The 24,355-nt window shown below is 53.1% G+C and overlaps 2 protein-coding genes across 2 annotated transcripts; one reads left to right on the forward strand and one right to left on the reverse strand.

Annotated features, from left to right (window-relative positions):
* Positions 1 to 1,668: 1,668 nt before the first annotated feature.
* LOC139586950 (tubulin-folding cofactor B-like) lies at positions 1,669 to 13,447 on the reverse strand. Its single transcript, XM_071420694.1, has 6 exons — positions 13,077 to 13,447; positions 9,185 to 9,328; positions 7,984 to 8,080; positions 4,004 to 4,195; positions 3,791 to 3,863; positions 1,669 to 1,947 (listed from the first exon to the last, which is right to left on the reverse strand). Exons 1-6 carry the CDS (start codon positions 13,188 to 13,190, stop codon positions 1,833 to 1,835), a joined length of 735 nt encoding a protein of 244 aa, XP_071276795.1. The 5' UTR covers positions 13,191 to 13,447; the 3' UTR covers positions 1,669 to 1,832.
* A 324-nt stretch (positions 13,448 to 13,771) lies between these two features.
* LOC139586951 (DNA-directed RNA polymerase II subunit RPB9-like) lies at positions 13,772 to 22,342 on the forward strand. The gene is made up of 5 exons (XM_071420695.1): positions 13,772 to 13,865; positions 14,840 to 14,894; positions 16,709 to 16,782; positions 19,470 to 19,544; positions 22,205 to 22,342. The coding sequence occupies exons 1-5, from the start codon at positions 13,807 to 13,809 to the stop codon at positions 22,287 to 22,289; spliced, it is 348 nt and encodes a 115-aa protein (XP_071276796.1). The 5' UTR covers positions 13,772 to 13,806; the 3' UTR covers positions 22,290 to 22,342.
* The last annotated feature ends 2,013 nt before the right edge of the window (positions 22,343 to 24,355 follow it).

The raw sequence follows: 24,355 nt of genomic DNA on the forward strand, positions 1-24,355 counted from the left end.
GAGTTTAATTGAGATTTATTTGGGATTTAATTGGGATTTATTTGGGGTTTAATTGAGATTTAATTGGGATTTAATTGGGGTTTAATTGGAATTTAATTGGGATTTAATTAGGAATTAATTGGGAATTAAATGGGGTTTAATTGGGGTTTAATTGAGATTTATTTGGGATTTATTTGGGGTTTAATTAGGAATTAATTGGGGTTTAATTAGGAATTAATTGGGGTTTAATTGGGATTTATTTGGGGTTTAATTGGGATTTGGTTGGGGTTTAATTAGGAATTAATTGGGAATTAATTGGGGTTTAATTGGGATTTAATTGGGGTTTATTAGGAATTAATTGGGAATTAGTTGTGGTTTAATTGGGATTTAATTGGGATTTTAATGGGATTTAATTGGGAATTAATTGGGAATTTGGGGTTGGAAAATTGGGATTTAATTGAGGTTTAATTAGGATTTAATTGGGGTTTAATTGGGATTTCTTGGGATTTAATTGGGGTTTAATTGGAAATTGGGGTTGGAAAATTGGGATTTAATTAGGATTAATTAAATTGGGATTGAATAATTTAGGATTTAATTGGGATTGAACTGGGACTCCTCCCCTTCCCCAAACTCAGACCACGCCCCTTTCTTCACGACCACGCCCCTTTAAACCTCATTAATATTCACGACCACGCCCTCTTTAAACCTCATTAATATTCACAACCACGCCCCCTTAAACCTCATTAATATTCACGGCAACGCCCTCTTCAAACCTCTTTAATATTCACGACCACGACGCTTTAACCCGCATTAATATTCATGCCCATACACAAAATGGCCGCTCATGGCCCCGCCCCTCCTGCGCTCCCATTGGCAGAGCCGCCTGCCAATCACCCCCAAACCCCGCGCTCTGATTGGTCGGCGCCAAAATGCGAAATTTTCACCTTTTTTGGGCAGGGGGAGGGGCCAGAGGAGGTCACGCCCCTTTACCCGCCCCAAGGAGGATCTGATTGGCTGGAGGATTAAGCCACGCCCACCACTAAAGCCACGCCCCTTTAGGAGCCCAAAGTGGGGCAGCCCTGGAGGGGCCGGGGGAAATTTGGGGAATTTTGGGGAATTTTGGGATAAATTTTGGGATAAATTTTGGGATAATTTGGGGAATTTTGGGAAATTTCAGATCCTGAGGGGAATTTTGGGAATTCAGGGAGGAAATTTGGGATAATTTTGGGATAATTTTGGGCAAATTTTGGGATAATTTTGGGAATTTTAGCCGGAATTTTGGGAATTCTGTGAGGAATTTTCAGGGAATTTTGGGATAATTTTGAGAGGAATTTTGGGGTAATTTTGAGAGGAATTTTGGGGTAATTTGGGGAATTTTTGGGCTAATTTTAGGAATATTGGGACGATTTTTGAAATTTTGATAATTTCAGGAGGAATTTTGGGATAATTTTGGGATAATTTTAGGAATTGTGGGATAATTTTGGGATAATTTCGGGAATTTTGGGATCTCCCCAAAGAAGCCCCAAACCTCCCCAATTTTTTCCCATTTTCCCCCCCAAAAAAAAGAGGCAAAACCAGCGAATTTTGGGCCGTTTTTTGGCAATTTTTTTCCCAAAAAAAGCGGGAAAAATTCCAGAATTTTTGGGAATTTTTGGGAATTTTTGGGAATTCCCCTCAGAGCTCGTCCAGGCCATCGTTCCCACAACTTTATTCTCATTTTCCCCCCCAAAAAAAGAGACGAAACCAGCGAATTTTGGGCCGTTTTTTGGCGATTTTTTTCCCAAAAAAAGCGGGAAAAATTCCAGAATTTTTGGGAATTTTGGGGAATTTTTGGGAATTTTTGGGATTTCCCCTCAGAGCTCGTCCAGGCCGTCGTCCTCGGGCGGGAAATCGCCGGCTGTGACGTGCTGGGGTCGCACGAAGGCCCCGAATTTGGGGGGACACTCGAAATAACGGCGGCCGCCCACGCTGGGGAGATAAGGGGAGATAAAAGAGAGATAAGAGAGAAAAAAAATTTGGGAGGAGCCGTTCAGGACATCCCAAAATCCCCCCCAAAATCCTCCCAAAATCCCCCCCAAAATCCCCAAAATCCTCCCCTAAAATCTCCCAAAATTCCCCCTTAAAATTCCTTCAGGATCTCCCAAAATCCCCCCCAAAATGCCCAAAATTCCTCCCAAAATCCCCCCAAAATCCCCCCTTCAGGATCCCCTAAAACCTCCCAAAATTCCCCCCAAAATCCCCCCCAAAATCCCCCCAAAATCCCCCCCAAAATCCCCTCCAAAATCCCCCCAAAATCAGCAAAATTCCCCCAAAATCTCCCCCAAAATCCCCCCCAAAATCCCCCCCAAAATCCTCCCCAAAATCCCCCCAAAATCCTCTCCAAAATTCCCCCCAAATCTCCCCCAAAATCCTCCCCTTCAGGATCCCCTAAAACCTCCCAAAATCCCTCAAAATCCCCCCAAAATCCCCAAAATCCCCCCCAAAATCCTCCCCAAAATCCTCCCAAAATCCTCCCCAAAATCCCCCCAAAATCCTCCCCAAAATCCTCCCCTTCAGAATCCCCTAAAACTTCCCAAAATTCCGCCCTAAAATCCTCCCAAACCTCTCCAGGACCCCCAAACTCCCCCAAAATCTCCCCAGATCCCTCCAGGATCCCCCCAAAATCCTCCAAAACCTCCCAAATTCCCCCCCAAAAACTCCCCCAAAGCCCCTCCAGGATCCCCCAAACCCCCCCAGGACCCCCCAAAACCCCCCCGAAATCCCCTCCAGGACGCCCCAAACCCCTCCACAACCTCCCAAATTCACCCGAAAAACTCCCCCAAAACCCCTCCAGAACTCCCTGAAACCCCTCCAGGACCCCCCCCCAAATCCCTTCCAGGACCCCCCAAATCCCCCCAAACCCCTCCAGGACCCCTCAAAACGCCCCCAAAACCCCTCCAGGATCCCCCAAATCCCCCCAAACCCCTCCGGGATGCCCCAAACCCCTCCAGGATCCCCCAAATCCCCTCCAGGACGCCCCAAACCCCTCCACAACCTCCCAAATTTACCCCAAACCCCCTCCAGAACCCCCTGAAATCCCCCCAAATCCCCTCCAGGAGCCCCCCAAAACCCCTCCAGAAACCCCTGAACCCCCTCAAAACCTCTCCAGGACCCCCCAAAACCCCTCCAGAAACCCCTGAACCCCCTTAAATCCCCTTCAGGATCCCTCAAATCCCCTCCAGGACCCCTCAAATCCCCTCCAGGACCCCCCAAAATCCCCCCAAACCCCTCCAGTAACCCCTGAAACCCCTCAGAGCCCCTCCAGGATCCCCCAAAACCCCTCCAGGACCCCCTGAAACCCCTCAAGGACCCCCCAGAATCCCCCCCAAATTCCCTCCAGGATCCCCCAAACCCCTCCAGGACCCTCCAAGATTCTCCAAAACCCCTCAAGGACCCTCCAGGATCCCCCCTAAATCCCGTCCAGGATCCCCCAAATCCCCTCCAGGACCCCCCAAAATCCCCCCAAACCCCTCCAGGACCCCCCAAAATCCCATCAAACCCCTTTAGGACCCCCTGAAACCCCTCAAGGACCCTCAAACCCCTCCAGGATCCCCCAAATCCCCTCCAGGACCCCCCAAAACCCCTCCAGAAACCCCTGAACCCCCTTAAATCCCCTCCAGGATCCCCCAAATCCCCTCCAGGACCCCCCAAAACCCCTCCAAAGCCCTTTGAAACCCCTCAAAGCCTCTCCAGGATCCCCCAAATCCCCTCCAGGACCCCCAAAACCCCTCCAGGACCCCCCCAAACCCCCCCAAACCCCCTCTCCCCTCACCTCCCATCGTGCTTGCCCAGCGGTTCATCGTAGCGCACGCCCACCCAAAAGCCCGGCTTAAAATCGGTCTCACCTTGGGCGGAAAAAGAGAGGAAAAAAACACCAAAAAAACCATTTAAAAAAAGCACAAAAAGGCGACAAAAAGGCGACAAAAAGGCGACAAAAAGGGGACAAAAAGGGCACAAAAAGGGCACAAAAAGAGGCGGCACGAACCCACGAAGGCGATGCTGCCCCTCCGGCAGGGCTGCCCGGGCACCCGCACCTCGCATCGGGCCCCGAGCGGGAGCGCGGCCGCCGCCGCCGCCTCCTGAGCCCGGCGCTGCTCCCGCTCCTGCTCCCGCTCCCGCTCCCGCTCCCGGTCCCAGCGGCCCCACGAGCGCTGCCGCAGGAAGGAGCGCACGGACTCTGTGGGGACAGCGAGGGGACATCAGGGGTGGCACTTTGGGGACACTCTGGTCCTGGTCCCGTTCCTAGTCCTGGTCCCGTTCCCATTTCTGGGCTTGTTCCCATTCCTATTCCCGATCCTGATCCCATTCCCGGCCCCATTCCCATTCCCATTCCTGGTCTCAGAGGCCCCAGGAGCGCAGGGACCCCGTGGGGACATCAGGGGTGGCACTTTGGGGACAGGGACACGCTGGTCCCATTGCTATTCCCAATCCTGTTCCCGTTCCTGGTCTTGTTCCCATTCCCATTTCTATTCTTGTTTCCATTCCCGTTCCGGGTTTTGTTCCTGATCCTGTTCCCATTCCCGGCCCCATTCCCGGTCCCAGCAGCCCCAGGATTGCAGGACCCCGTGGGGACATCAGGGGACATCAGGGGTGGCACTTTGGGGACACGCTGGTCCTGTTCCCATTCCTATTCCCGCTCCCGCTCCTGCTCCCGCTCCCGCTCCCGGTCCCAGCGGCCCCACGAGCGCTGCCGCAGGAAGGAGCGCACGGACTCTGTGGGGACAGAGGGGGACATCAGGGGTGGCACTTTGGGGACAGGGACACGCTGGTCCCGTTCCTATTCCCAATCCCGGCCCCGTTCCTGGTCTTGTTTCCGTTCCCATTCCGGGTTTTGTTCCTGATCCCGTTCCCATTCCCGGTCCCAGCGGCCCCAGGAGCGCAGGGACCCCGTGGGGACATCAGGGGACATCAGGGGGACACTTGGGGACACGCTGGTCCTGGTCCCGTTCCTATTCCGGGTTTTGTTCCCATTCCTGTTCCCGATCCTGATCCCATTTCCGGCCCCATTCCCAGCCCCATTCCCAGTCCCAGCAGCCCCAGGAGTACAGGGACTCTGTGGGGACAGCGAGGGGACATCAGGGGGTGGCACTTTGGGGACATTCTGGTCCTGGTCCCGTTTGTAGTCCTGGTCCCGTTCCTATTCCGGGTCTTGTTCCCGATCCTATTCCCATTCCTGGCCCCATTCCCGTTCCCATTCCTGGTCTCAGAGGCCCCAGGATTGCAGGACCCCGTGGGGACATCCAGGGGACATCAGGGGTGGCACTTTGGGGACAGGGACACGCTGGTCCCGTTCCTATTCCCAATCCCGGCCCCGTTCCTGGTCTTGTTTCCGTTCCCGTTCCGGGTTTTGTTCCTGATCCTGATCCCATTCCCATTCCCGGTCCCAGCAGCCCCAGGAGCGCAGGGACCCCGTGGGGACAGCGAGGGGACATCAGGGGGTGGCACTTTGGGGACATTCTGGTCCTGGTCCCGTTTGTAGTCCTGGTCCCGTTCCTATTCCGGGTCTTGTTCCCGTTCCTATTCCCAATCCTGATCCCATTCCCGTTCCCATTCCTGGTCTCAGAGGCCCCAGGATTGCAGGACCCCGTGGGGACATCAGGGGACATCAGGGGTGGCACTTTGGGGACAGGGACACGCTGGTCCCGTTCCTATTCCCCATCCCGGACCCGTTCCTGGTCTTGTTCCCGTTCCCGTTCCCGGTTTTGTTCCTGATCCTGATCCCATTCCCATTCCCGGTCCCAGCAGCCCCAGGATTGCAGGGACCCCGTGGGGACATCGGGGGACATCAGGGGTGGCACTTTGGGGACAGGGACACGCTGGTCCCGTTCCTATTCCCAACCCCGGACCCGTTCCTGGTCTTGTTTCTGTTCCCGTTCCTGGTCTTGTTTCCGTTCCCGTTCCGGGTTTTGTTCCTGATCCTGATCCCATTCCCGTTCCCGGTCCCAGCGGCCCCAGGAGCACAGGGACTCTCTGGGGACATCGGGGGACATCAGGGGTGGCACTTTGGGGACACTCTGGTCCTGGTCCCGTTCCTATTCCTGATCCTATTCCTGGTCTTGTTCCCGTTCCTGATCCCATTCTCGGCCCCGTTCCCGGCCCCATTCCTGCTCCCGCTCCCGCTCCCGCTCCCGGTCCCAGCGGCCCCACGAGCGCTGCCGCAGGAAGGAGCGCACGGACTCTGCGGGGACATCGGGGGGCATCAGGGGTGGCACTTTGGGGACATTCTGGTCCTGGTCCCATTCCTATTCATGGTCCCGTTCCGGGTTTTGTTCCCGTTCCTATTCCCATTCCCGTTCCCAATCCTGATCCCATTCCCGTTCCCATTCCCGGTCCCAGCAGCCCCAGGAGTGCAGGGACCCCGTGGGGACATCAGGGGACATCAGGGGTGGCACTTTGGGGACAGGGACACGCTGGTTCCGTTCCTATTCCCGCTCCCGTTCCCGTTCCGGGTCTTGTTCCCGATCCTGATCCCATTCCCGCTCCTGTTTCCATTCCCATTTTTGGTCCCAGCGGCCCCAGGAGTTCAGCGACCTCGTGGGGACATCAGGGGTGGCACTTTGGGGACACTCTGGTCCTGGTCCCGTTCCTATTCCTGGTCCCGCTCCCGTTCCCATTCCGGGTTTTGTTCCTGGTCCTGCTCCCGTTCCCATTCCGGGTTTTGTTCCCGATCCTGCTCCCGTTCCCATTCCTGGCCCCATTCCCGTTCCCATTCCCGGCCCCATTCCCGTTCCCATTCCGGGTTTTGTTCCCATTCCTGATCCCATTCCCGGCCCCATTCCCGTTCCCATTCCGGGTTTTGTTCCCATTCCCGTTCCCATTCCCGTTCCCATTCCCGGCCCCATTCCCGTTCCCATTCCGGGTTTTGTTCCCATTCCCGGCCCCATTCCCGTTCCCATTCCGGGTTTTGTTCCCATTCCCGTTCCCATTCCCGGTCCCAGCGGCCCCAGGATTGCAGGGACCCCGTGGGGACATCAGGGGACATCAGGGGTGGCACTTTGGGGACAGGCACATGCTGTGCTCTTGTCGTAGTCGCTCTCGGCCATCTCTGGGGCACTTGGAACGTGTCCCCAATGTCCCCAATGTCCCCAATGTCCCCAATGTCCCCAATGTCCAACAGCTCCAATGTCCTCAATGTCCCCAACACCCTCAATGTCCCCAAACATCCCCAATGTCCCCAATGTCCCCAACACCTCCAATGTCCCCAATGTCCCCAAACCCTCAATGTCCCTTGATGTCCTCATTGTCCCCAAGACCTCCAATGTCCCCAACATCCCCAACATCCCCAATGTCCCCAATGTCCCCAAAGTTCCCAATCCCTCAATGTCCCCAACCCTTCAATGTCCCCAAACATCCCCAATGTCCCCAATGTCCCCAAACCCTCAATGTCCCTTGATGTCCTCATTGTCCCCAAGACCTCCAATGTCCCCAACGTCCTCAACATCTCCAATGTCCCCAATCCCTCAATGTCCCCAATGTCCCCAACATCTCCAATGTCCCCAATGTCCCCAAAGTTCCCAACATCTCCAATGTCCCCAATCCCTCAATGTCCCCAGTGTCCCCATTGTCCCCAGTGTCCCCAGACATCTCCAATGTCCCCAATGTCCCCAACACCCCCCAATGTCCCCAATGTCCCCAACCCCTCAATGTCCCAAATGTCCCCATTGTCCCCAATGTCCCCAACCATTCCAGTGTCCCCATTGTCCCCAATGTCCCCAATGTCCCCATTGTCCCCAACCATTCCATTATCCCCAATGTCCCCAGTATCCCCACTGTCCCCATTGTCCCCAATGTCCCCACTGTCCCCATTGTCCCCAATGTCCCCGTTGTCCCCACTGTCCCCATTGTCCCCAGTGTCCCCGTTGTCCCCAATGTCCCCAATGTCTCCAATGTCCCCAACCATTCCATTGTCCCCAATGTCCCCATTGTCCCCAGTGTCCCCAATGTCCCCAGTGTCCCCAGGGCCACCTGTCCTCTTGTCGTAGTCACTCTCGGCCATCTCGTACTTGGCCACCTGGGACAGGTCCTCGAACTGCCCAGCCCGGGCCCCGCTCCGGTCTGTCACCTGCAGGGGTGGCACTGTCACACGGGGGTGGCACTGTCACCTGCAGGGGTGGCACTGTCACTGTCACCCGTGGGGTGGCACTGTCACTGTCACTGTCACTCAAAGGGGTGGCACTGTCACCTGCAGGGGTGGCACTGTCACACGGGGGTGGCACTGTCACTCAAAGGGGTGGCACTGTCATTCAAGGGGGTGGCACTGTCACTGTCACCCGGGGGTGGCACTGTCACCTGCAGGGGGTGGCACTGTCCCTTCACCATGGTGTCACTGTCCCTCGCCACGGTGCCACCGTCCGTCAGAAAGCTGCCACCATCCCTCAGCAATGCCACCCCCACCCAGGTGCCCCCAAGAGGTGACACAGGAGGGGACACGGTGACACAGGAGGTGACACAGGAGGTGACACAGGAGGGGACACGGAGACACAGAGAGGGGACACGTTGAGGGAGGTGACACGGAGAGGGAGGGGACACCGAGAGGGGACCCGGTGACACGGAGAGGGGACATGGTGAGGGAGGGGACCTGGTGACACAGGAGGTGACAAAGGAAGGGACACGGTGACACAGGAGGTGACACAGGAGGGGACCCGGTGACACCGGAGGTGACACAGGAGGTGACACAGGAGGGACCCGGTGACACAGGAGGGGACCTGGTGACACGGAGAGGTGACATGGGGAGGTGACACAGAGGGGACCCGGTGACACAGGAGGTGACACAGTGACACAGGAGGGACATGGTGACACAGGAGGGGACACGGTGACACAGGAGGTGACACAGGAGGTGACACAGTGACACAGAGGGGACACAGGAGATGACACCAGAGGTGACACAGGAGGTGACACAGGAGGTGACATGGTGACACAGTGAGGGAGGTGACACAGGAGGGGACACAGGAGGTGACACAGGAGGTGACACAGGAGGGGACATCGAGAGGGAACATGGTGACACCAGAGGTGACACAGGAGGTGACACCACAGGTGACACAGAGGGGACCCGGTGACACCGGAAGTGACACAGGAGGTGACACTGGAGGTGACACAGTGACCCAGGAGGTGACACAGGGGGGGAGGTGACACAGAGGTGACACAGAGGGGACCCGGTGACACCCACGTGCAGGCGGCAGCCGTCGGTGACGGGGTAGGAGCCCAGCAGGGCCTCGTCACAGTCCAGGCTCCCCAGGGGCTCGTCCTCGGCTCCAAACAGCTCCAGCTCCATGCACGAGGCCGGGGAGCCCACAACCAGCTCCAGCTTGCACTGGGGGGACAATGGGGACATTGGGAGTGGCTTTGGGGACATTGGGGACACTGGGAGGGACATTGGGGACACCGGGAGTGGCGCTGGGAGTGTCCCAGTCCAGGGTCCCCAAAGGTTTGTCCTTGTCACCAAACAGCTCCAGCTCCATGCACGAGGCCGGGGAGCCCACAACCAGCTCCAGCTTGCACTGGGGGGACAATGGGGACACTGGGAGTGGCTTTGGGGACACTGGGGACATTGGGAGGGACATTGGGGACACCTGGAGTGGCACTGGGAGTGTCCCAGTCCAGGGTCCCCAAGGGTTTGTCCTTGGTTCCAGCTCCATGCAGGACATGGGGACAGCACCAGCAGCTCCAGCTTGCACTGGGAGGGACAATGGGGACACTGGGGACATTGGGAGTGGCATTGGGGACATTGGGGACACTGGGAGGGACATTGGGGACATTGGGGACACCAGGAGTGGCGCTGGCAGTGTCCCAGTCCAGGGTCCCCAAGGGTTTGTCCCTGTCACCAAACAGCTCCAGCTCCATGCACGAGGCCGGGGAGCCCACAACCAGCTCCAGCTTGCACTGAGGGGACAATGGGGACATTGGGAGGGACATTGGGGACATTGGGGACACCAGGAGTGGCACTGGGATCCCCCCAGTAACTCCCAGTTGCCACTGGAAGGGGACACTGGGGACACTGAAGATGGCACTCAGGATACTGGGGACACTGGGAATGGCACTGGGGACATTGGGGATGGCACTGGGGACACTGGGAGTGGCATTGGGGACACTGGGGACATTGGGAGTGGCATTGGGGACATTGGGGACATTGGGAGGGACATTGGGGACACCTGGAGTGGCGCTGGGAGGGTCCCAGTCCAGGGTCCCCAAGGGTTTGTCCTTGTCACCAAACAGCTCTGGGCCTATGCAGGACATGGGGACAGCACCAGCAGCTCCAGCTTGCACTGGGAGGGGACAATGGGGACACTGGGGACACTGGGAGGGACATTGGGGACACCAGGAGTGGCACTGGGATCCCCCCAGTAACTCCCAGTTGCCACTGGAAAGGGACACTGGGGACACTGGAAATGGAACTCAAGATACTGGGGACACTGGGGATGGCATTGAGGACACTGGGGATGGCACTGGGGACACTGGGAGTGGCACTGGGGACACTGGGGACATTGGGAGTGGCATTGGGGACACTGGGAGGGACACTGGGGACATTGGGAGTGGCATTGGGGACACTGGGAGTGGCTTTGGGGACATTGGGGACACCAGGAGTGGCGCTGGCAGTGTCCCAGTCCAGTGTCCCCAAGGGTTTGTCCCTGTCACCAAACAGCTCCAGCTCCATGCACGAGGCCGGGGAGCCCACAACCAGCTCCAGCTTGCACTGGGGGGACAATGGGGACACTGGGAGTGGCTTTGGGGACATTGGGGACACTGAGAGTGGCATTGGGGACACCTGGAGTGGCACTGGGAGGGTCCCAGTCCAGGGTCCCCAAGGGTTTGTCCTTGGTTCCAGCTCCGTGCAGGACATGGGGACAGCACCAGCAGCTCCAGCTTGTACTGGGAGGGGACAATGGGGACACTGGGGACACTGGAGATGGCACTCAAGATACTGGGGACACTGGGAATGGCATTGAGGACACTGGGGATGGCACTGGGGACACTGGGAGTGGCATTGGGGACACTGGGGACACTGGGAGTGGCACTGGGGACACTGGGAGTGGCACTGGAACCTCACCAGCAGCTCCAGTTTGCACTGGGAGGGGACAATGGGGACACTGGGGACACTGGAGATGGCACTCAAGATACTGGGAATGGCACTGGGGACACTGGGGATGGCACTGGGGACATTGGGGACACTGGGAGGGACATTGGGGACACCGGGAGTGGCGCTGGGAGTGTCCCAGTCCAGGGTCCCCAAGGGTTTGTCCCTGTCACCAAACAGCTCCAGCTCCATGCAGGACATGGGGACACCACAACCAGCTCCAGCTTGCACTGAGGGGACAATGGGGACACTGGGAGTGGCTTTGGGGCCATTGGGGACACTGGGAGGGACATTGGGGACATTAGGAGTGGCATTGGGGACATTGGGGACACCAGGAGTGGCACTGGCAGTGTCCCAGTCCAGGGTCCCCAAGGGTTTGTCCTTGGCTCCAGCTCCATGCACGAGGCCGGGGAGCCCACAACCAGCTCCAGCTTGCACTGAGGGGACAAGGGGGACATTGGGAGGGACAATGGGGACATTGGGGACACTGGGAGGGACATTGGGGACACCAGGAGTGGCACTGGGATCCCCCCAGTAACTCCCAGTTGGCACTGGAAGGGGACACTGGGGACACTGGAGATGGCACTCGAGATACTGGGGACACTGCGAATGGCACTGGGGACACTGGGAGTGGCACTGGGGACATTGGGGACACTGGGAGTGGCATTGGGGACACTGGGGATGGCACTGGGATCCCCCCAGTAACTCCCAGTTTGCATTGGCAGGAGACACTGGGGGAATCCCAGTGATCCCAGTTTGGGATTTGGGGGTCCCAGTTTGGGGGTCCCAGTTTGGGATTTGTGGGGTCCCAGTTTGGGGCTTGGGGTTCCCAGTTTGGGATTTGTGGGTCCCAGTTTGGGGTTCCCAGTTTGGGGCTTGGGGTTCCCAGTTTGGGATTTGTGGGGTCCCAGTTTGGGGTTCCCAGTTCGGGGTTTGTGGGGTCCCAGTTTGGGATTTGTGGGGTCCCAGTTTGGGATTTGTGGGGTCCCAGATTGGGGTTTGGGGGTCCCAGTTTGGGGTTCCCAGTTTGGGGTTTGGGGGGTCCCAGTTTGGGGTTCCCAGTTTGGGGTTTGTGGGGTCCCAGTTTGGGGGTTCCTGGTTCCCATTCCGCCCCTCCCGGTTCCCATTCTCCCACTTCTGTTCCCATTGTCCCGTTCCCGTTATCCTGGTCCCATTCCCGTTATCCCGGTCCCAGTCCCATTCCCACTATCCTGTTCCCATTATCCCAGTCCCGTTATCCCGGTCCCATTCCCGTTATCCCAGTCCCATCATCCCGGTCCCATTCCCGTTCTCCCGGTCCAATTCCTGTTATCCCGGTCCCATTCCCATTCCCGTTATCCCGGTCCAATTCCCATTCTCCCAGTCCCAGTCCCATTCCCACTGTCCCGTCCCCATTCTCCCAGTCCCATTCCCATTCTCCCGGTCCAATTCCCATTATCCCGGTCCAATTCCCATTATCCCGGTCCAATTCCCATTATCCCGGTCCCAGTCTCGTTATCCCGGTCCCGTTCCCATTCCCGTTATCCCGGTCCAATTCCCATTCTCCCAGTCCCACTCCCATTCCCACTGTCCCATTCCCATTATCCCAGTCCCATTCCCCCAGTCCCATTCCCATTATCCCAGTCCCATTCCCGTTATCCCGTTCCCATTATCCCGGTCCCATTCCCATTATCCCAGTCCCGTTATGCCGGTCCCATTCCCATTCTCCCGATCCCATTCCCATTCTCCCGATCCCATTCCCGTTCTCCCGGTCCCATTCCCGTTATCCCGGTCCAATTCCCGTTATCCTGGTCCCAGTCCCATTCCCACTGTCCCGTCCCCATTCTCCCGGTCTGGTTCCCATTCTCCCGGTCCAATTCCCATTCTCCCGGTCTCATTCTCATTATCCCGGTCCTGCTCCGGTTCTCCCGGTCCCATTCCCGTTATCCCGGTCCCATTCCCTTTATCCCGTTATCCATTCTCCCTTATCCCGGTGCCGCTCCGGTACCTTGAGCTCGGCGATGGTGAGCGCAGGCGAGAAGCGTTTACAGGCACGGAAAGCGTTCAGGGAGCTGCTCACCGCCAGCCACACCGGGCCCGGCCCGGTCCCGCTGCCGTTCATGGCTCCGGTACCGACCGGGCCCTGCCGGTACCGCCCCACCGGAACCGAACCGGGAGTCCCGGACACGCCCAGGCTCCTCCGGCAGCTCCCCGAGCTCCTCCGGCAGCTCCCCGAGCTCCTCCGGGAGCCTCCGGGAGCCTCCGGCTCTCCCGAACCGGGAGCCCCGAACGGTTCCGGGCCCGCCCGAACCGGGTCCGCTTCTGGAACCTTCACGGGCCGCCACAGCCGGGACCGGTGAGGGAGCGGCCAATCAGAGCCGGCGAATGAGGTCACATGATGCAAACCGACCAATAGCTATCAAGGAAAGGCGGGACTAAGAGAAAATTACCCAATAGACGCATAAAGGGCGGGATAAATGAGGGCTGACCAATAGGAAGAGAGAGAGGGTGGGGGAAAATAGAAGCTCAGCCAATAAAAAGACGAGCAGGGCGCGTCTAAGAGTAAAAGGACCAATAAAATAAAGAATGGGCGGGGTACATAGGATTGACCAATAGAAATAAGGCATATGAGGGTCTAAGGGAGTAGTGACCAATGAAAAGCTGGGAAGGGCATGATTGATGGGCGGTTTGACCAATGGGATGAGGGAGGAAGTGGAAAGGGGCGTGTCCGCGCAGCCATGGATGGGGACGGCGCGTACGAGCCGGGCTTCGTGGGGATTCGGTTCTGCCAGGAATGGTGAGGGAAAACAGCGGGAAAACAGCGGGAATGTGGGGCGGAAAACAGCGGGAATGCGCCCGGGATGCACCGGGAGAGGCGGGGGGGACAGGCGGGGTGCAGCGGGGAATGGCGGGAATCGTGAGGGGAAAACGAGGAATTGTGAGGGGGAAAATACAGGGAGTGGTGAGGGAAAAGATATTGGGAATTTTGAGGGGAAAGTATCAGGATTTTTGGGGGGAAAATTGGGAATTGTGAGGGGAAAAATTGGGAATTGTGAGGGGAAAAATTGGGAATTGTGAGGGGGAAAAAACGGGAGTTGTGAGGGAAAAATACAGGGAATTTTGAGGGGAAAAGTTTCAGGGAATTGTGAGGGGGAAAATTGGGAATTTTGAGGGGGAAAAATCGGGAATTGTGAGGGGGAGAAATTGGAAATTTTGAGGAGAAAACATCGGGAATTGTGAGGGGGAAAAATGTCGGGAATTATGAGGGGAAAAGACGGGAATTGTGAGAGGAAAAATTGGGAATTGTGAGGGGAAAAATATTGGGAGTTGTGAGGGGGAAAATTGGGAATTGTGAGGGCGAAAATACAGGGAGTGGTGAGGGAAAAAATACAGGGAATAGTGAGGGAAAAGTATCAGGATTTTTTGGGGGAAAATCGGGAATTGTGAGGGGAAAAATTGGGAATTGTGAGGGGAAAAATATCGGGAATTGTAAGGGGAAAACGTCGGGAATTGTGAGGGGGGAAAAATTGAGAATTGTGAGGGGGAGAAATTGGAAATTGTGAGGGGGAAAATTGGGAATTTTGAGGGGAAAAATTGGGAATTTTATGGTGAAAAACTGGGAATTTTGTGGTAAAAAAAGGAAATTTTATGGTAAAAAGGGGGGAATTTTGTGGTAGAAAATTTGGAATTTTGAGGGGAAAAATTGGGAATTTTATGGTGGAAACTTGGGAATTTGCCCCCGGAGCCTCCCAGTAATCCCAGTTTGCCCAGTAACAACATGCTGTACCCCAAGGAGGACAAGGAGAACCGGATCCTGCTCTACGCTGTGAGTGCCCAAACTGGGACCAGTTTGGGACTGGGACTGGGCCCTGAGCCCTCCCAGTCCATCCCAGTTCATCCCAGTTCATCCCAGTTCATTCCAGTTCATCCCAGTCCCTCCCAGTTTGTCCCAGTCCATCCCAGTTTGTCCCAGTCACTCCCAGTTCATCCCAGTCCATCCCAGTCCATCCCAGTTCATTCCAGTTCATCCCAGTCCATCCCAGTCACTCCCAGTTCATCCCAGTTCATCCCAGTTTGTTCCAGTTCATTCCAGTCCATCCCAGTTTGTCCCAGTTCATCCCAGTCACTCCCAGTTCATCCCAGTTCATCCCAGTTTGTTCCAGTTCATTCCAGTCCATCCCAGTCCATCCCAGTTCATCCCAGTTTGTCCCAGTCCATCCCAGTCACTCCCAGTTTGTCCCAGTCACTCCCAGTCCATCCCAGTTCATCCCAGTCCATCCCAGTCCATCCCAGTTCATCCCAGTTCATCCCAGTCCATCCCAGTCCATCCCAGTTCATCCCAGTTTGTACCAGTTCATTCCAGTCACTCCCAGTTTGTCCCAGTCACTCCCAGTTTGTCCCAGTCCATCCCAGTCCATCCCAGTCCATCCCAGTTCATCCCAGTTCATCCCAGTCCATCCCAGTTCATCCCAGTTTGTCCCAGTTCATCCCAGTTCATCCCAGTCACTCCCAGTTTGTCCCAGTTCATCCCAGTCCATCCCAGTCCATCCCAGTTCATTCCAGTTCATCCCAGTCCATCCCAGTTTATCCCAGTTCATCCCAGTTCATCCCAGTTTGTCCCAGTTCATTCCAGTCCATCCCAGTTTGTCCCAGTCCATCCCAGTTTGTCCCAGTTCATCCCAGTTTGTCCCAGTCCGTCCCAGTCACTCCCAGTTTGTCCCAGTTCATCCCAGTTCATCCCAGTTTGTCCCAGTCCATCCCAGTCCATCCCAGTTTGTCCCAGTTCATCCCAGTTTGTACCAGTCCATTCCAGTTCATCCCAGTTTGTCCCAGTTCATCCCAGTTCATCCCAGTTCATCCCAGTTCATCCCAGTTTGTCCCAGTCCCTCCCAGTTCCTCCCAGTCCCTCCCAGTCCATCCCAGTTTGTCCCAGTTCATTCCAGTCCATCCCAGTTTGTCCCAGTTCATCCCAGTCACTCCCAGTCCCTCCCAGTTCGTCCCAGTCCATCCCAGTCCCTCCCAGTGCCTCCCAGTTGATCCCAGTTTGTCCCAGTCCATCCCAGTTTGTCCCAGTTCATCCCAGTCACTCCCAGTCCATCCCAGTTCATCCCAGTTGATCCCAGTTCATCCCAGTTTGTCCCAGTGCCCTCCCAGTCACTCCCAGTCCATCCCAGTCCCCCCCAGTCCCTCCCAGTTTGTCCCAGTCCCCTCCCATCCCCTCCCAGTTCATCCCAGTCCCCCCCAGTGCCTCCCAGTTGATCCCAGTTCATCCCAGTTTGTCCCAGTTCCCCCCAGTCCCTCCCAGTTTGTCCCAGTCCCTCCCAGTCCCTCCCAGTCCCCTCCCAGTCCATCCCAGTCCCTCCCAGTTTGCCCCAGTCCCTCTCCCAGTCCCTCCCAGTTGATCCCAGTCCCTCCCAGTTTGTCCCAGTCCCTCCCAATCCCCTCCCAGTCCATCCCAGTTTGTCCCAGTCCCCTCCCAGTCCCCCCCAGTCCCTCCCAGTCCCTCCCAGTCCCTCCCAGTCCCCCCCAGTCCCCCCCAGTCCCTCCCAGTTGATCCCAGTCCCTCCCAGTTGATCCCAGTCCCTCCCAGTCCCTCCCAGTCCCTCCCAGTCCCTCCCAGTTGATCCCAGTCTGTCCCAGTGCAGGAACTGTGATTACCAGCAGGAGGCCGACAACAGCTGCATCTACGTCAACAAGATCACACACGAAGTGGAGTGAGTGCTCAGACAGGCCAGAACACCCCAAAATACCCCAAAATATCCCCAAAAATTATCCCAAAATATCCCCAAAATGTTCCTAAAATATCCCCAAAGTATCCCTAAAATATCGACAAAATATCCTTAAAATATCCCCAAAATGTTCCTAAAATATCCCTAAAATATCCACAAAATATTCAGTAAAATGTTCCCAAAATATCCTCAAAATATCCCTAAAGAATCCCAAAATTATCCCTAAAATATCCCTAAAATATCTCCAAAAATACCCCCAAAATATCCCTAAAATGTTCCCTAAAATATCCCCAAATTATCTTCAAAATGTTCCCAAAATATCCCCAAAATATCCCTAAAATGTTCCTAAAATATCCCCAAAATATTTCTAAAATACCCTCAAAATATCCTCAAAATGTTACCAAAATATCCCTAAAATTATCCCCAAAATATCCCTAAAATTATCCCCAAAATATCCCAAAAATATCCCTAAAAATATCCCCAAAAATATGCGCAAAATATCCTTAAAATATCCCAAAAATATCCCAAAAATTATCCCTAAAATATTCCCTAAAATATCCCCAAAATATCCCCAAAATATCCCAAAAATATCCCAAAAATATCCCAAAAATTATCCCAAAAATATCCTTAAAATATCCCCAAAATATCCTTAAAGTATCCCCCAAATATCCCAAAAATTACCCCTAAAATATCCCCAAAATTTCCTAAAAATCCACCCAGAATTCCCTAAAAATTCCCTAAAAATTTTTGGGAATTTTGGGGGAATTTTGGGTGGATTTTTTGGGAATTTTTGGGGAAATTTTAGGAATTTTTGGGGGAATTTTGAATGGATTTTTTTGGCATTTCTGGGAATTTTTGGTGGAATTTTTGGGGAATTTTGGGGGAATTTTGGGTGGATTTTTTGGGAATTGTTTGGGAATCTTGGGGGGAATTTTGGATGGATTTTTTGGGAATTTTGGGGGAATTTTTAGGAATTTTTGGGGGGAATTCTGGGTGGATTTATTGGGAATTTTGGGTGATTTTTTTTGGAATTTTTTGGGAATTGTTTGGGGAATTTTTAGGAATTTTTGGGGGAATTTTGGGGGAATTTTTAGGACTTTTTGGGGGAATTTTAGGTGGATTTTTTGGGAATTTTGGGTGGATTTTTGGGAATTTTTGGGGGAATTTTAGGTGGATTTTTTGGGAATTTTGGGGGGATTTTTTGGGAGTTGTTTGGGGAATTTTGGGGGGATTTTTTGGGAATTTTTAGGGAATTCTGGGTGGATTTTTGGGGAATTCTGAGTGGATTTTGGGAGAATTCTGGGAGGATTTTTGGGGAATTTTGGGGAATTCTGGAAGGATTTTTTGGGGGAATTTTGGGTGGATTTTTTGGGAATTTTTTGGGCAAATTTTGGGTCGATTTTTTTGGAATTTTGGGGGGATTTTGGGTGGATTTTTGGAGAATTTTTGGGGGAATTCGGGGTGGATTTTTGGGAAGTTTTGGGGAATTTTTAGGAATTTTTGGGGGAATTTTGGGTGGATTTTTTTGGCATTTTTGGCAATTTTTGGTGGAATTTTTGGGGGAATTCTGGTGGATTTTTTGGGAATTTTTGGTGGATTTTTGGGGGAATTTTGAGTGAATTTTTTGGGAATTGTTTGGGAATTTTGGGTGGATTTTTTGGGAATTTTGGGTTCATTTTTGGGAATTTTTGGGGGAATTTTGGGTGGATATTTTGGGAAATGTTGGGGGAATTTTGGGTGGAATTTTTGGGGAATTTTATGTGGATTTTTTGGGGAATTCTGGGTGGATTTTTTGGGAATTTTGGGGGGAATTTTGGGAATTGTTTGGGAATTTTGGGTGGATTTCTTGGGAATTTTTTTTGGAATTTTGGGGGAATTTTTTTAGGAATTCTGGGTGGATTTTTTGGGGGAATTTTGGGGGCATTTTTTTGGAATTTTTTTTTGAATTTTGGGGGGATTTTTTGGGAATTTTTGGGGGATTTTTTGGCAGACTTTTTGGGATTTTTTGGGGGGACTTCTGGGTGAATTTTTGGTGCATTTTTGGGGGAATTCTGGGTGGATTTTTGGTGGATTTTTTTGGGAATTCTGGGGGAATTTTGGGGGATTTTTGGGTGGATTTTTGGGAATTGTTTGGGGAATTTTTAGGAGTTTTTGGGGGAATTTTGGGGGGATTTTTTTGGAATTTTTGGGGGATTTTTTGGCAGACTTTTTGGGATTTTTGGGGGGATTCTGGGTGGATTTTGGGGTAAATTTGGGGTGAATTTTTGGTGGATTTTTGGGGGAATTCTGGGTGGATTTTTGGGGGAATTTTGGGGGATTTTTTGGGAATTTTTGTGCGAATTTTGGGTGGATTTTTTGGGAATTGTTTGGGGAATTTTTAGGAATTTTTGGGGGAATTTTGGGGGATTTTTTAGGAATTTTTTGGGGGAATTTTGGGTGGATTTTTTGGGAATTTTGGGGGGAATTTTGGGTGGATTTTTGGGAATTGTTTGGGGAATTTTTAGGAGATTTTGGGGGGATTTTTTTGGAATTTTTTTTGAATTTTGGGGGGATTTTTTGGGAATTTTTGGGGGATTTTTTGGCAGACTTTTTGGGATTTTTTGGGGGGATTCTGGGTGAATTTTGGATGAATTTTGGGTGAATTTTGGGGTGAATTTTGGTGCTTTTGGCAGCGAGCTGACCCAGATCATCGCTGACGTGTCCCAGGATCCGACCCTGCCCCGCACCGAGGATCACCCGTGCCAGAAGTGAGGCCTGGGGACATTTGGGGACACCTTGGGGACAATTTGGGGACACTTGGGGACACCTTGGGGACATTTGGGGACACTTGGGGACACCTGGGGACATTTGGGGACAATTTGGGGACACTGGAGACATTTGGGGACATCTTGGGGACATCTTGGAGACATTTGAGGGACATCAGAGACCCTTGGGGACACCTTGGAGACATTTAGGGACATTTGGGGACAACTTGGGGACACCTTGGGGGAGGTTTGGGGACATTTGGGGACAATTTGGGGACATTTGGGGACATCTGGGGACATCTGGGGACACCTTGGGGACATTTGGGGACAATTTGGGACACCTTGGGGAGATTTGGGGACAATTTGGGACACCTTGGGGAGATTTGGGGACATTTTGGAGACATTTGGGGACACCTTGGAGACCCTTGGGGACACCTGGGGGACATCAGAGCCACCCTGGGGACATTTGGGGACACTTTGGAGACATTTGGGGACCAATTGGGGACCATTTGGGGACATCTTGGGGACACCTTGGGGACCTTTGAGGACACCTTGGGGACACCTTGGGGACATCAGAGACCCTTGGGGACACTTGGGGACATTTGGGGACAATTTGGGGACACTGGAGACATTTGGGGACATCTTGGGGACATCTTGGAGACATTTGAGGGACATCAGAGACCCTTGGGGACACCTTGGAGACATTTAGGGACAACTTGGGGACAACTTGGGGACACCTTGGGGGAGGTTTGGGGACATTTGGGGACAATTTGGGGACATTTGGGGACACCTGGGGACATTTGGGGACAATTTGGGGACATCTGGGGACACCCTGGGGACACCTTGGGGACATTTGGGGGACTTTGGGGGACACGTTGGGGACACCTTGGGGACATTGGGGGACATTTGGGGACACCTGGGGGATGTCAGGAGACACCTTGGAGACATTTAGGGACATCTGGGGACACCTGGGTGACACCAGGGGAAATTTGGGGACACCTTGGGGACACCCTGGGGACATCAGAGACCCTTGGAGACACCTGGGGGACACGTGGGGGACACCTGGGGGACATTTGGGGACATCAGAGACCCTTGGGGACATCTGGGGACACTTTGGGGACATTTGGGGACACCCTGGGGACACCTTGGGGACATTTGGGGGACTTTGGGGGACACGCTGGGGACACCTGGGTGACACCAGGGGACATTTGGGGACAAATTGGGGACACCTTGGGGACACCTGCAGGACATTTGGGGACATTTGGGGACATCAGAGACCCTTGGGGACACCTGGGGGACACCTGTGGACATCTGGGGGAGGTTTGGGGACACCTGGGGGACACCTTGGGGCCATTTGGGGACATCTGGGGACACCTGGGGACACCTTGAGAACATTTTTGGGGTCACCTTGGGGACATTTGAGGACATCTGGGGGGACACCTGGGGACACTTTGGGGACATTTGGGGACATCAGAGACCCTTGGGGACACTTTGGGGACACCTGGGGGACATCAGAGACCCTTGGGGACACCTGGGGTACATTTGGGGACACCTTGGAGACATCTGGGGACACCTGGGGGACACCACGGGAAATTTGGACACATTTGGGGACACCTTGGGGTCATTTGGGGCCATTTGGGGACACTTTGGACACATTTGGGGCCACCTTGGGGCCATTTGGGGACACCCTGGGGACACTTTGGACACATTTGGGGACACTTTGGGGACACTTTGGAGACACTTTGGAGACATCTGGGGACACATTTGGGGCCATTTGGGGCCGTTTGGACACATTTGGGGCCACTTTGGACACATTTGGGGCCATTTGGGGACACATTTGGGGACACCTTGGGGACACTTTGGACACATTTGGACACATTTGGGGACACTTTGGACACAACATTTGGGGACACTTTGGACACATTTGGGGACACATTTGGGGACACATTTGGGGACACTTTGGACACATTTGGGGCCATTTGGGGCCATTTGGGGACACTTTGGACACATTTGGGGCCACTTTGGACACATTTGGGGCCACTTTGGACACATTTGGGGACACATTTGGGGCCATTTGGGGCCACATTTGGGGCCATTTGGGGCCATTTGGGGACACATTTGGGGACATTTGGACACATTTGGGGACACATTTGGGGCCATTTGGGGACACTTTGGACACATTTGGGGCCACCCTGGGGCCATTTGGGGCCATTTGGGGACACATTTGGGGACATTTGGGCACATTTGGGGCCATTTGGGGACACTTTGGGGCCATTTGGGGACACATTTGGGCACTTTGGACACATTTGGGGCCATTTGGGGCCATTTGGGGACACCTTGGGGACATTTGGACACATTTGGGGACACTTTGGACACATTTGGGGACACATTTGGGGCCATCTGGGGACACTTTGGGGACATTTGGGGACATTTGGGGCCATTTGGACACATTTGGGGCCATCTTGGGGACACATTTGGGGCCATTTGGAGACACTTTGGACACATTTGGGGCCATTTGGACACATTTGGACACATTTGGGGACACATTTGGACACTTTGGACACATTTGGGGCCATTTGGACACATTTGGGGACACTTTGGGGCCATTTGGGGACATTTGGGGACACGAGGAGCTCAGGGCCACTCTGGCTGTCCCCGTGCAGGTGTGGGCACAAGGAGGCCGTGTTCTTCCAGTCCCACAGCGCCCGTGCTGAGGTGAGGGAAAACCCCAAAAAAAACCCAAAATAAACCCCAAAAACAACCCCAAAATCCTCCCAAAAAACCCCTAAAAAATCCAAAAATTCTCCCCAAAAAAACCCCAAAACAACCCCCAAAATTCTCCCTAAAAACCCCAAAACAAACCCCAAAATCCGCCCTAAAAACACCAAAACCCTCTCCCCAAAACCCCCAAAATCCTCCCAAAATCCTCTCCCAAAAACCCCAAAATCCTCCCTAAAAACCCCCTAAAAAATCCCAAAATCCACCCTAAAAAACCTCTAAAAAATCCAAAAATTCTCCCTAAAAAAACCCCCAAAATTCTCTTTAAAAACCCCCTAAAAACCCCAAAATCCTCCCTAAAACAACCCCAAAATCCTCCCTAAAAAACCCCCAAAACAACCCCCAAATCCTCCCAAAATAACCCCAAAAACAACCCCAAATCCGCCCTAAAAAACCCCAAAATCTCCCCAAAACAACCCAAAAAAAAACCCCAAAACAGCCCCAAAACAGCCCCAAAACAGCCCCAAAACAACCCCAAAATCCTCCCTAAAAAAACCCCAAACAACCCCAAAATCCGCCCTAAAAAACCCCAAAACAACCCCCAAAATCCTCCCTAAAAAACCCCAAAATGCTCCCTAAAAACCCCCTAAAAATCCTCGTTAATAATCCCCTAAAAAACCCCAAAATCCTCCCCCCAAAACCCCCAAAATCCTCCCTAAATCCTCCCTAAAAAACCCCAAAATCCTCCCTAAAAACCCCAAAATCCTCTCCCAAAAAAACCCTAAAAAACCCAAAATCTTCCCTAAAAAAAACCCCAAACAACCCCAAAAAAACCCCAAAATCTGCCCTAAAAAACCCCAAAACAAACCCAAAACAACCCAAAAACAAACCCCAAAATCATCCCTAAAAACCCCCTAAAAAACCCCAAAAAAGCCCCCAAAATCCTCCCAAAAAACACCAAAATTCTCCCTAAAAACCCCCCAAATTCTCCCCTAAAAACCCCCCAAAACAACCCCAAAATCCTCCCTAAAAAGCCCCAAAATCTTCCCTAAAACCCCCAAAATCCTCCCTAAAAAAACCCCAAAATTCTCCCCAAAAAACCCCAAAATTCTTCCCCAAAAAACCCCAAAATCCTCCCCTAAAAAAACCCAAAAATCCTCTCCCAAAAAAACCCAAAAAACCCCAAAATCCTCCCCTAAAAAATCCCCAAATCCTCCCAAAAAAACCCAAAATTCTCCCTAAAAAAAACCCTAAAAAACCCCAAAATCCTCTCCCAAAAAACCCCCTAAAAAATCCCAAAATCCTCCCCTAAAAAATCCCCAAAATCCTCCCAAAAAACCCCTAAAAAATCCAAAAATTCTCCCCAAAAAAACCCCCAAAACAACCCCCAAAATTCTCCCTAAAAACCCCAAAACAAACCCAAAAATCCTCCCTAAAAACACCAAAACCCTCTCCCCAAAACCCCCAAAATCCTCCCAAAATCCTCTCCCAAAAACCCCAAAATCCTCCCTAAAAACCCCCTAAAAAATCCCAAAATCCACCCTAAAAAACCTCTAAAAAATCCAAAAATTCTCCCTAAAAAAAACCCCAAAATTCTCTTTAAAAACCCCCTAAAAACCCCAAAATCCTCCCTAAAACAACCCCAAAATCCTCCCTAAAAAACCCCCAAAACAACCCCCAAATCCTCCCAAAATAACCCCAAAAACAACCCCAAATCTGCCCTAAAAAACCCCAAAATCTCCCCAAAACAACCCAAAAAAACCCCAAAACAGCCCCAAAACAGCCCCAAAACAGCCCCAAAACAACCCCAAAATCCTCCCTAAAAAAACCCCAAAACAACCCCAAAATCCTCCCTAAAAAACCCCAAAATGCTCCCTAAAAACCCCCTAAAAATCCTCGTTAATAATCCCCTAAAAAACCCCAAAATCCTCCCCCCAAAAACCCCAAAATCCTCCCCCCAAAACCCCCAAAATCCTCCCTAAATCCTCCCTAAAAAACCCCAAAATTCTCCCCTAAAAACCCCAAAATCCTCTCCCAAAAAAACCCTAAAAAACCCCAAAATCTTCCCTAAAAAAAAACCCCAAAATCTGCCCTAA

The sequence above is a fragment of the Agelaius tricolor genome, unplaced genomic scaffold, assembly GCF_023055355.1.
Source record: "Agelaius tricolor isolate 1412-34295 unplaced genomic scaffold, bAgeTri1.0.p SCAF_155, whole genome shotgun sequence".
In the NCBI taxonomy this organism is placed as follows: Eukaryota; Metazoa; Chordata; class Aves; order Passeriformes; family Icteridae; genus Agelaius; species Agelaius tricolor.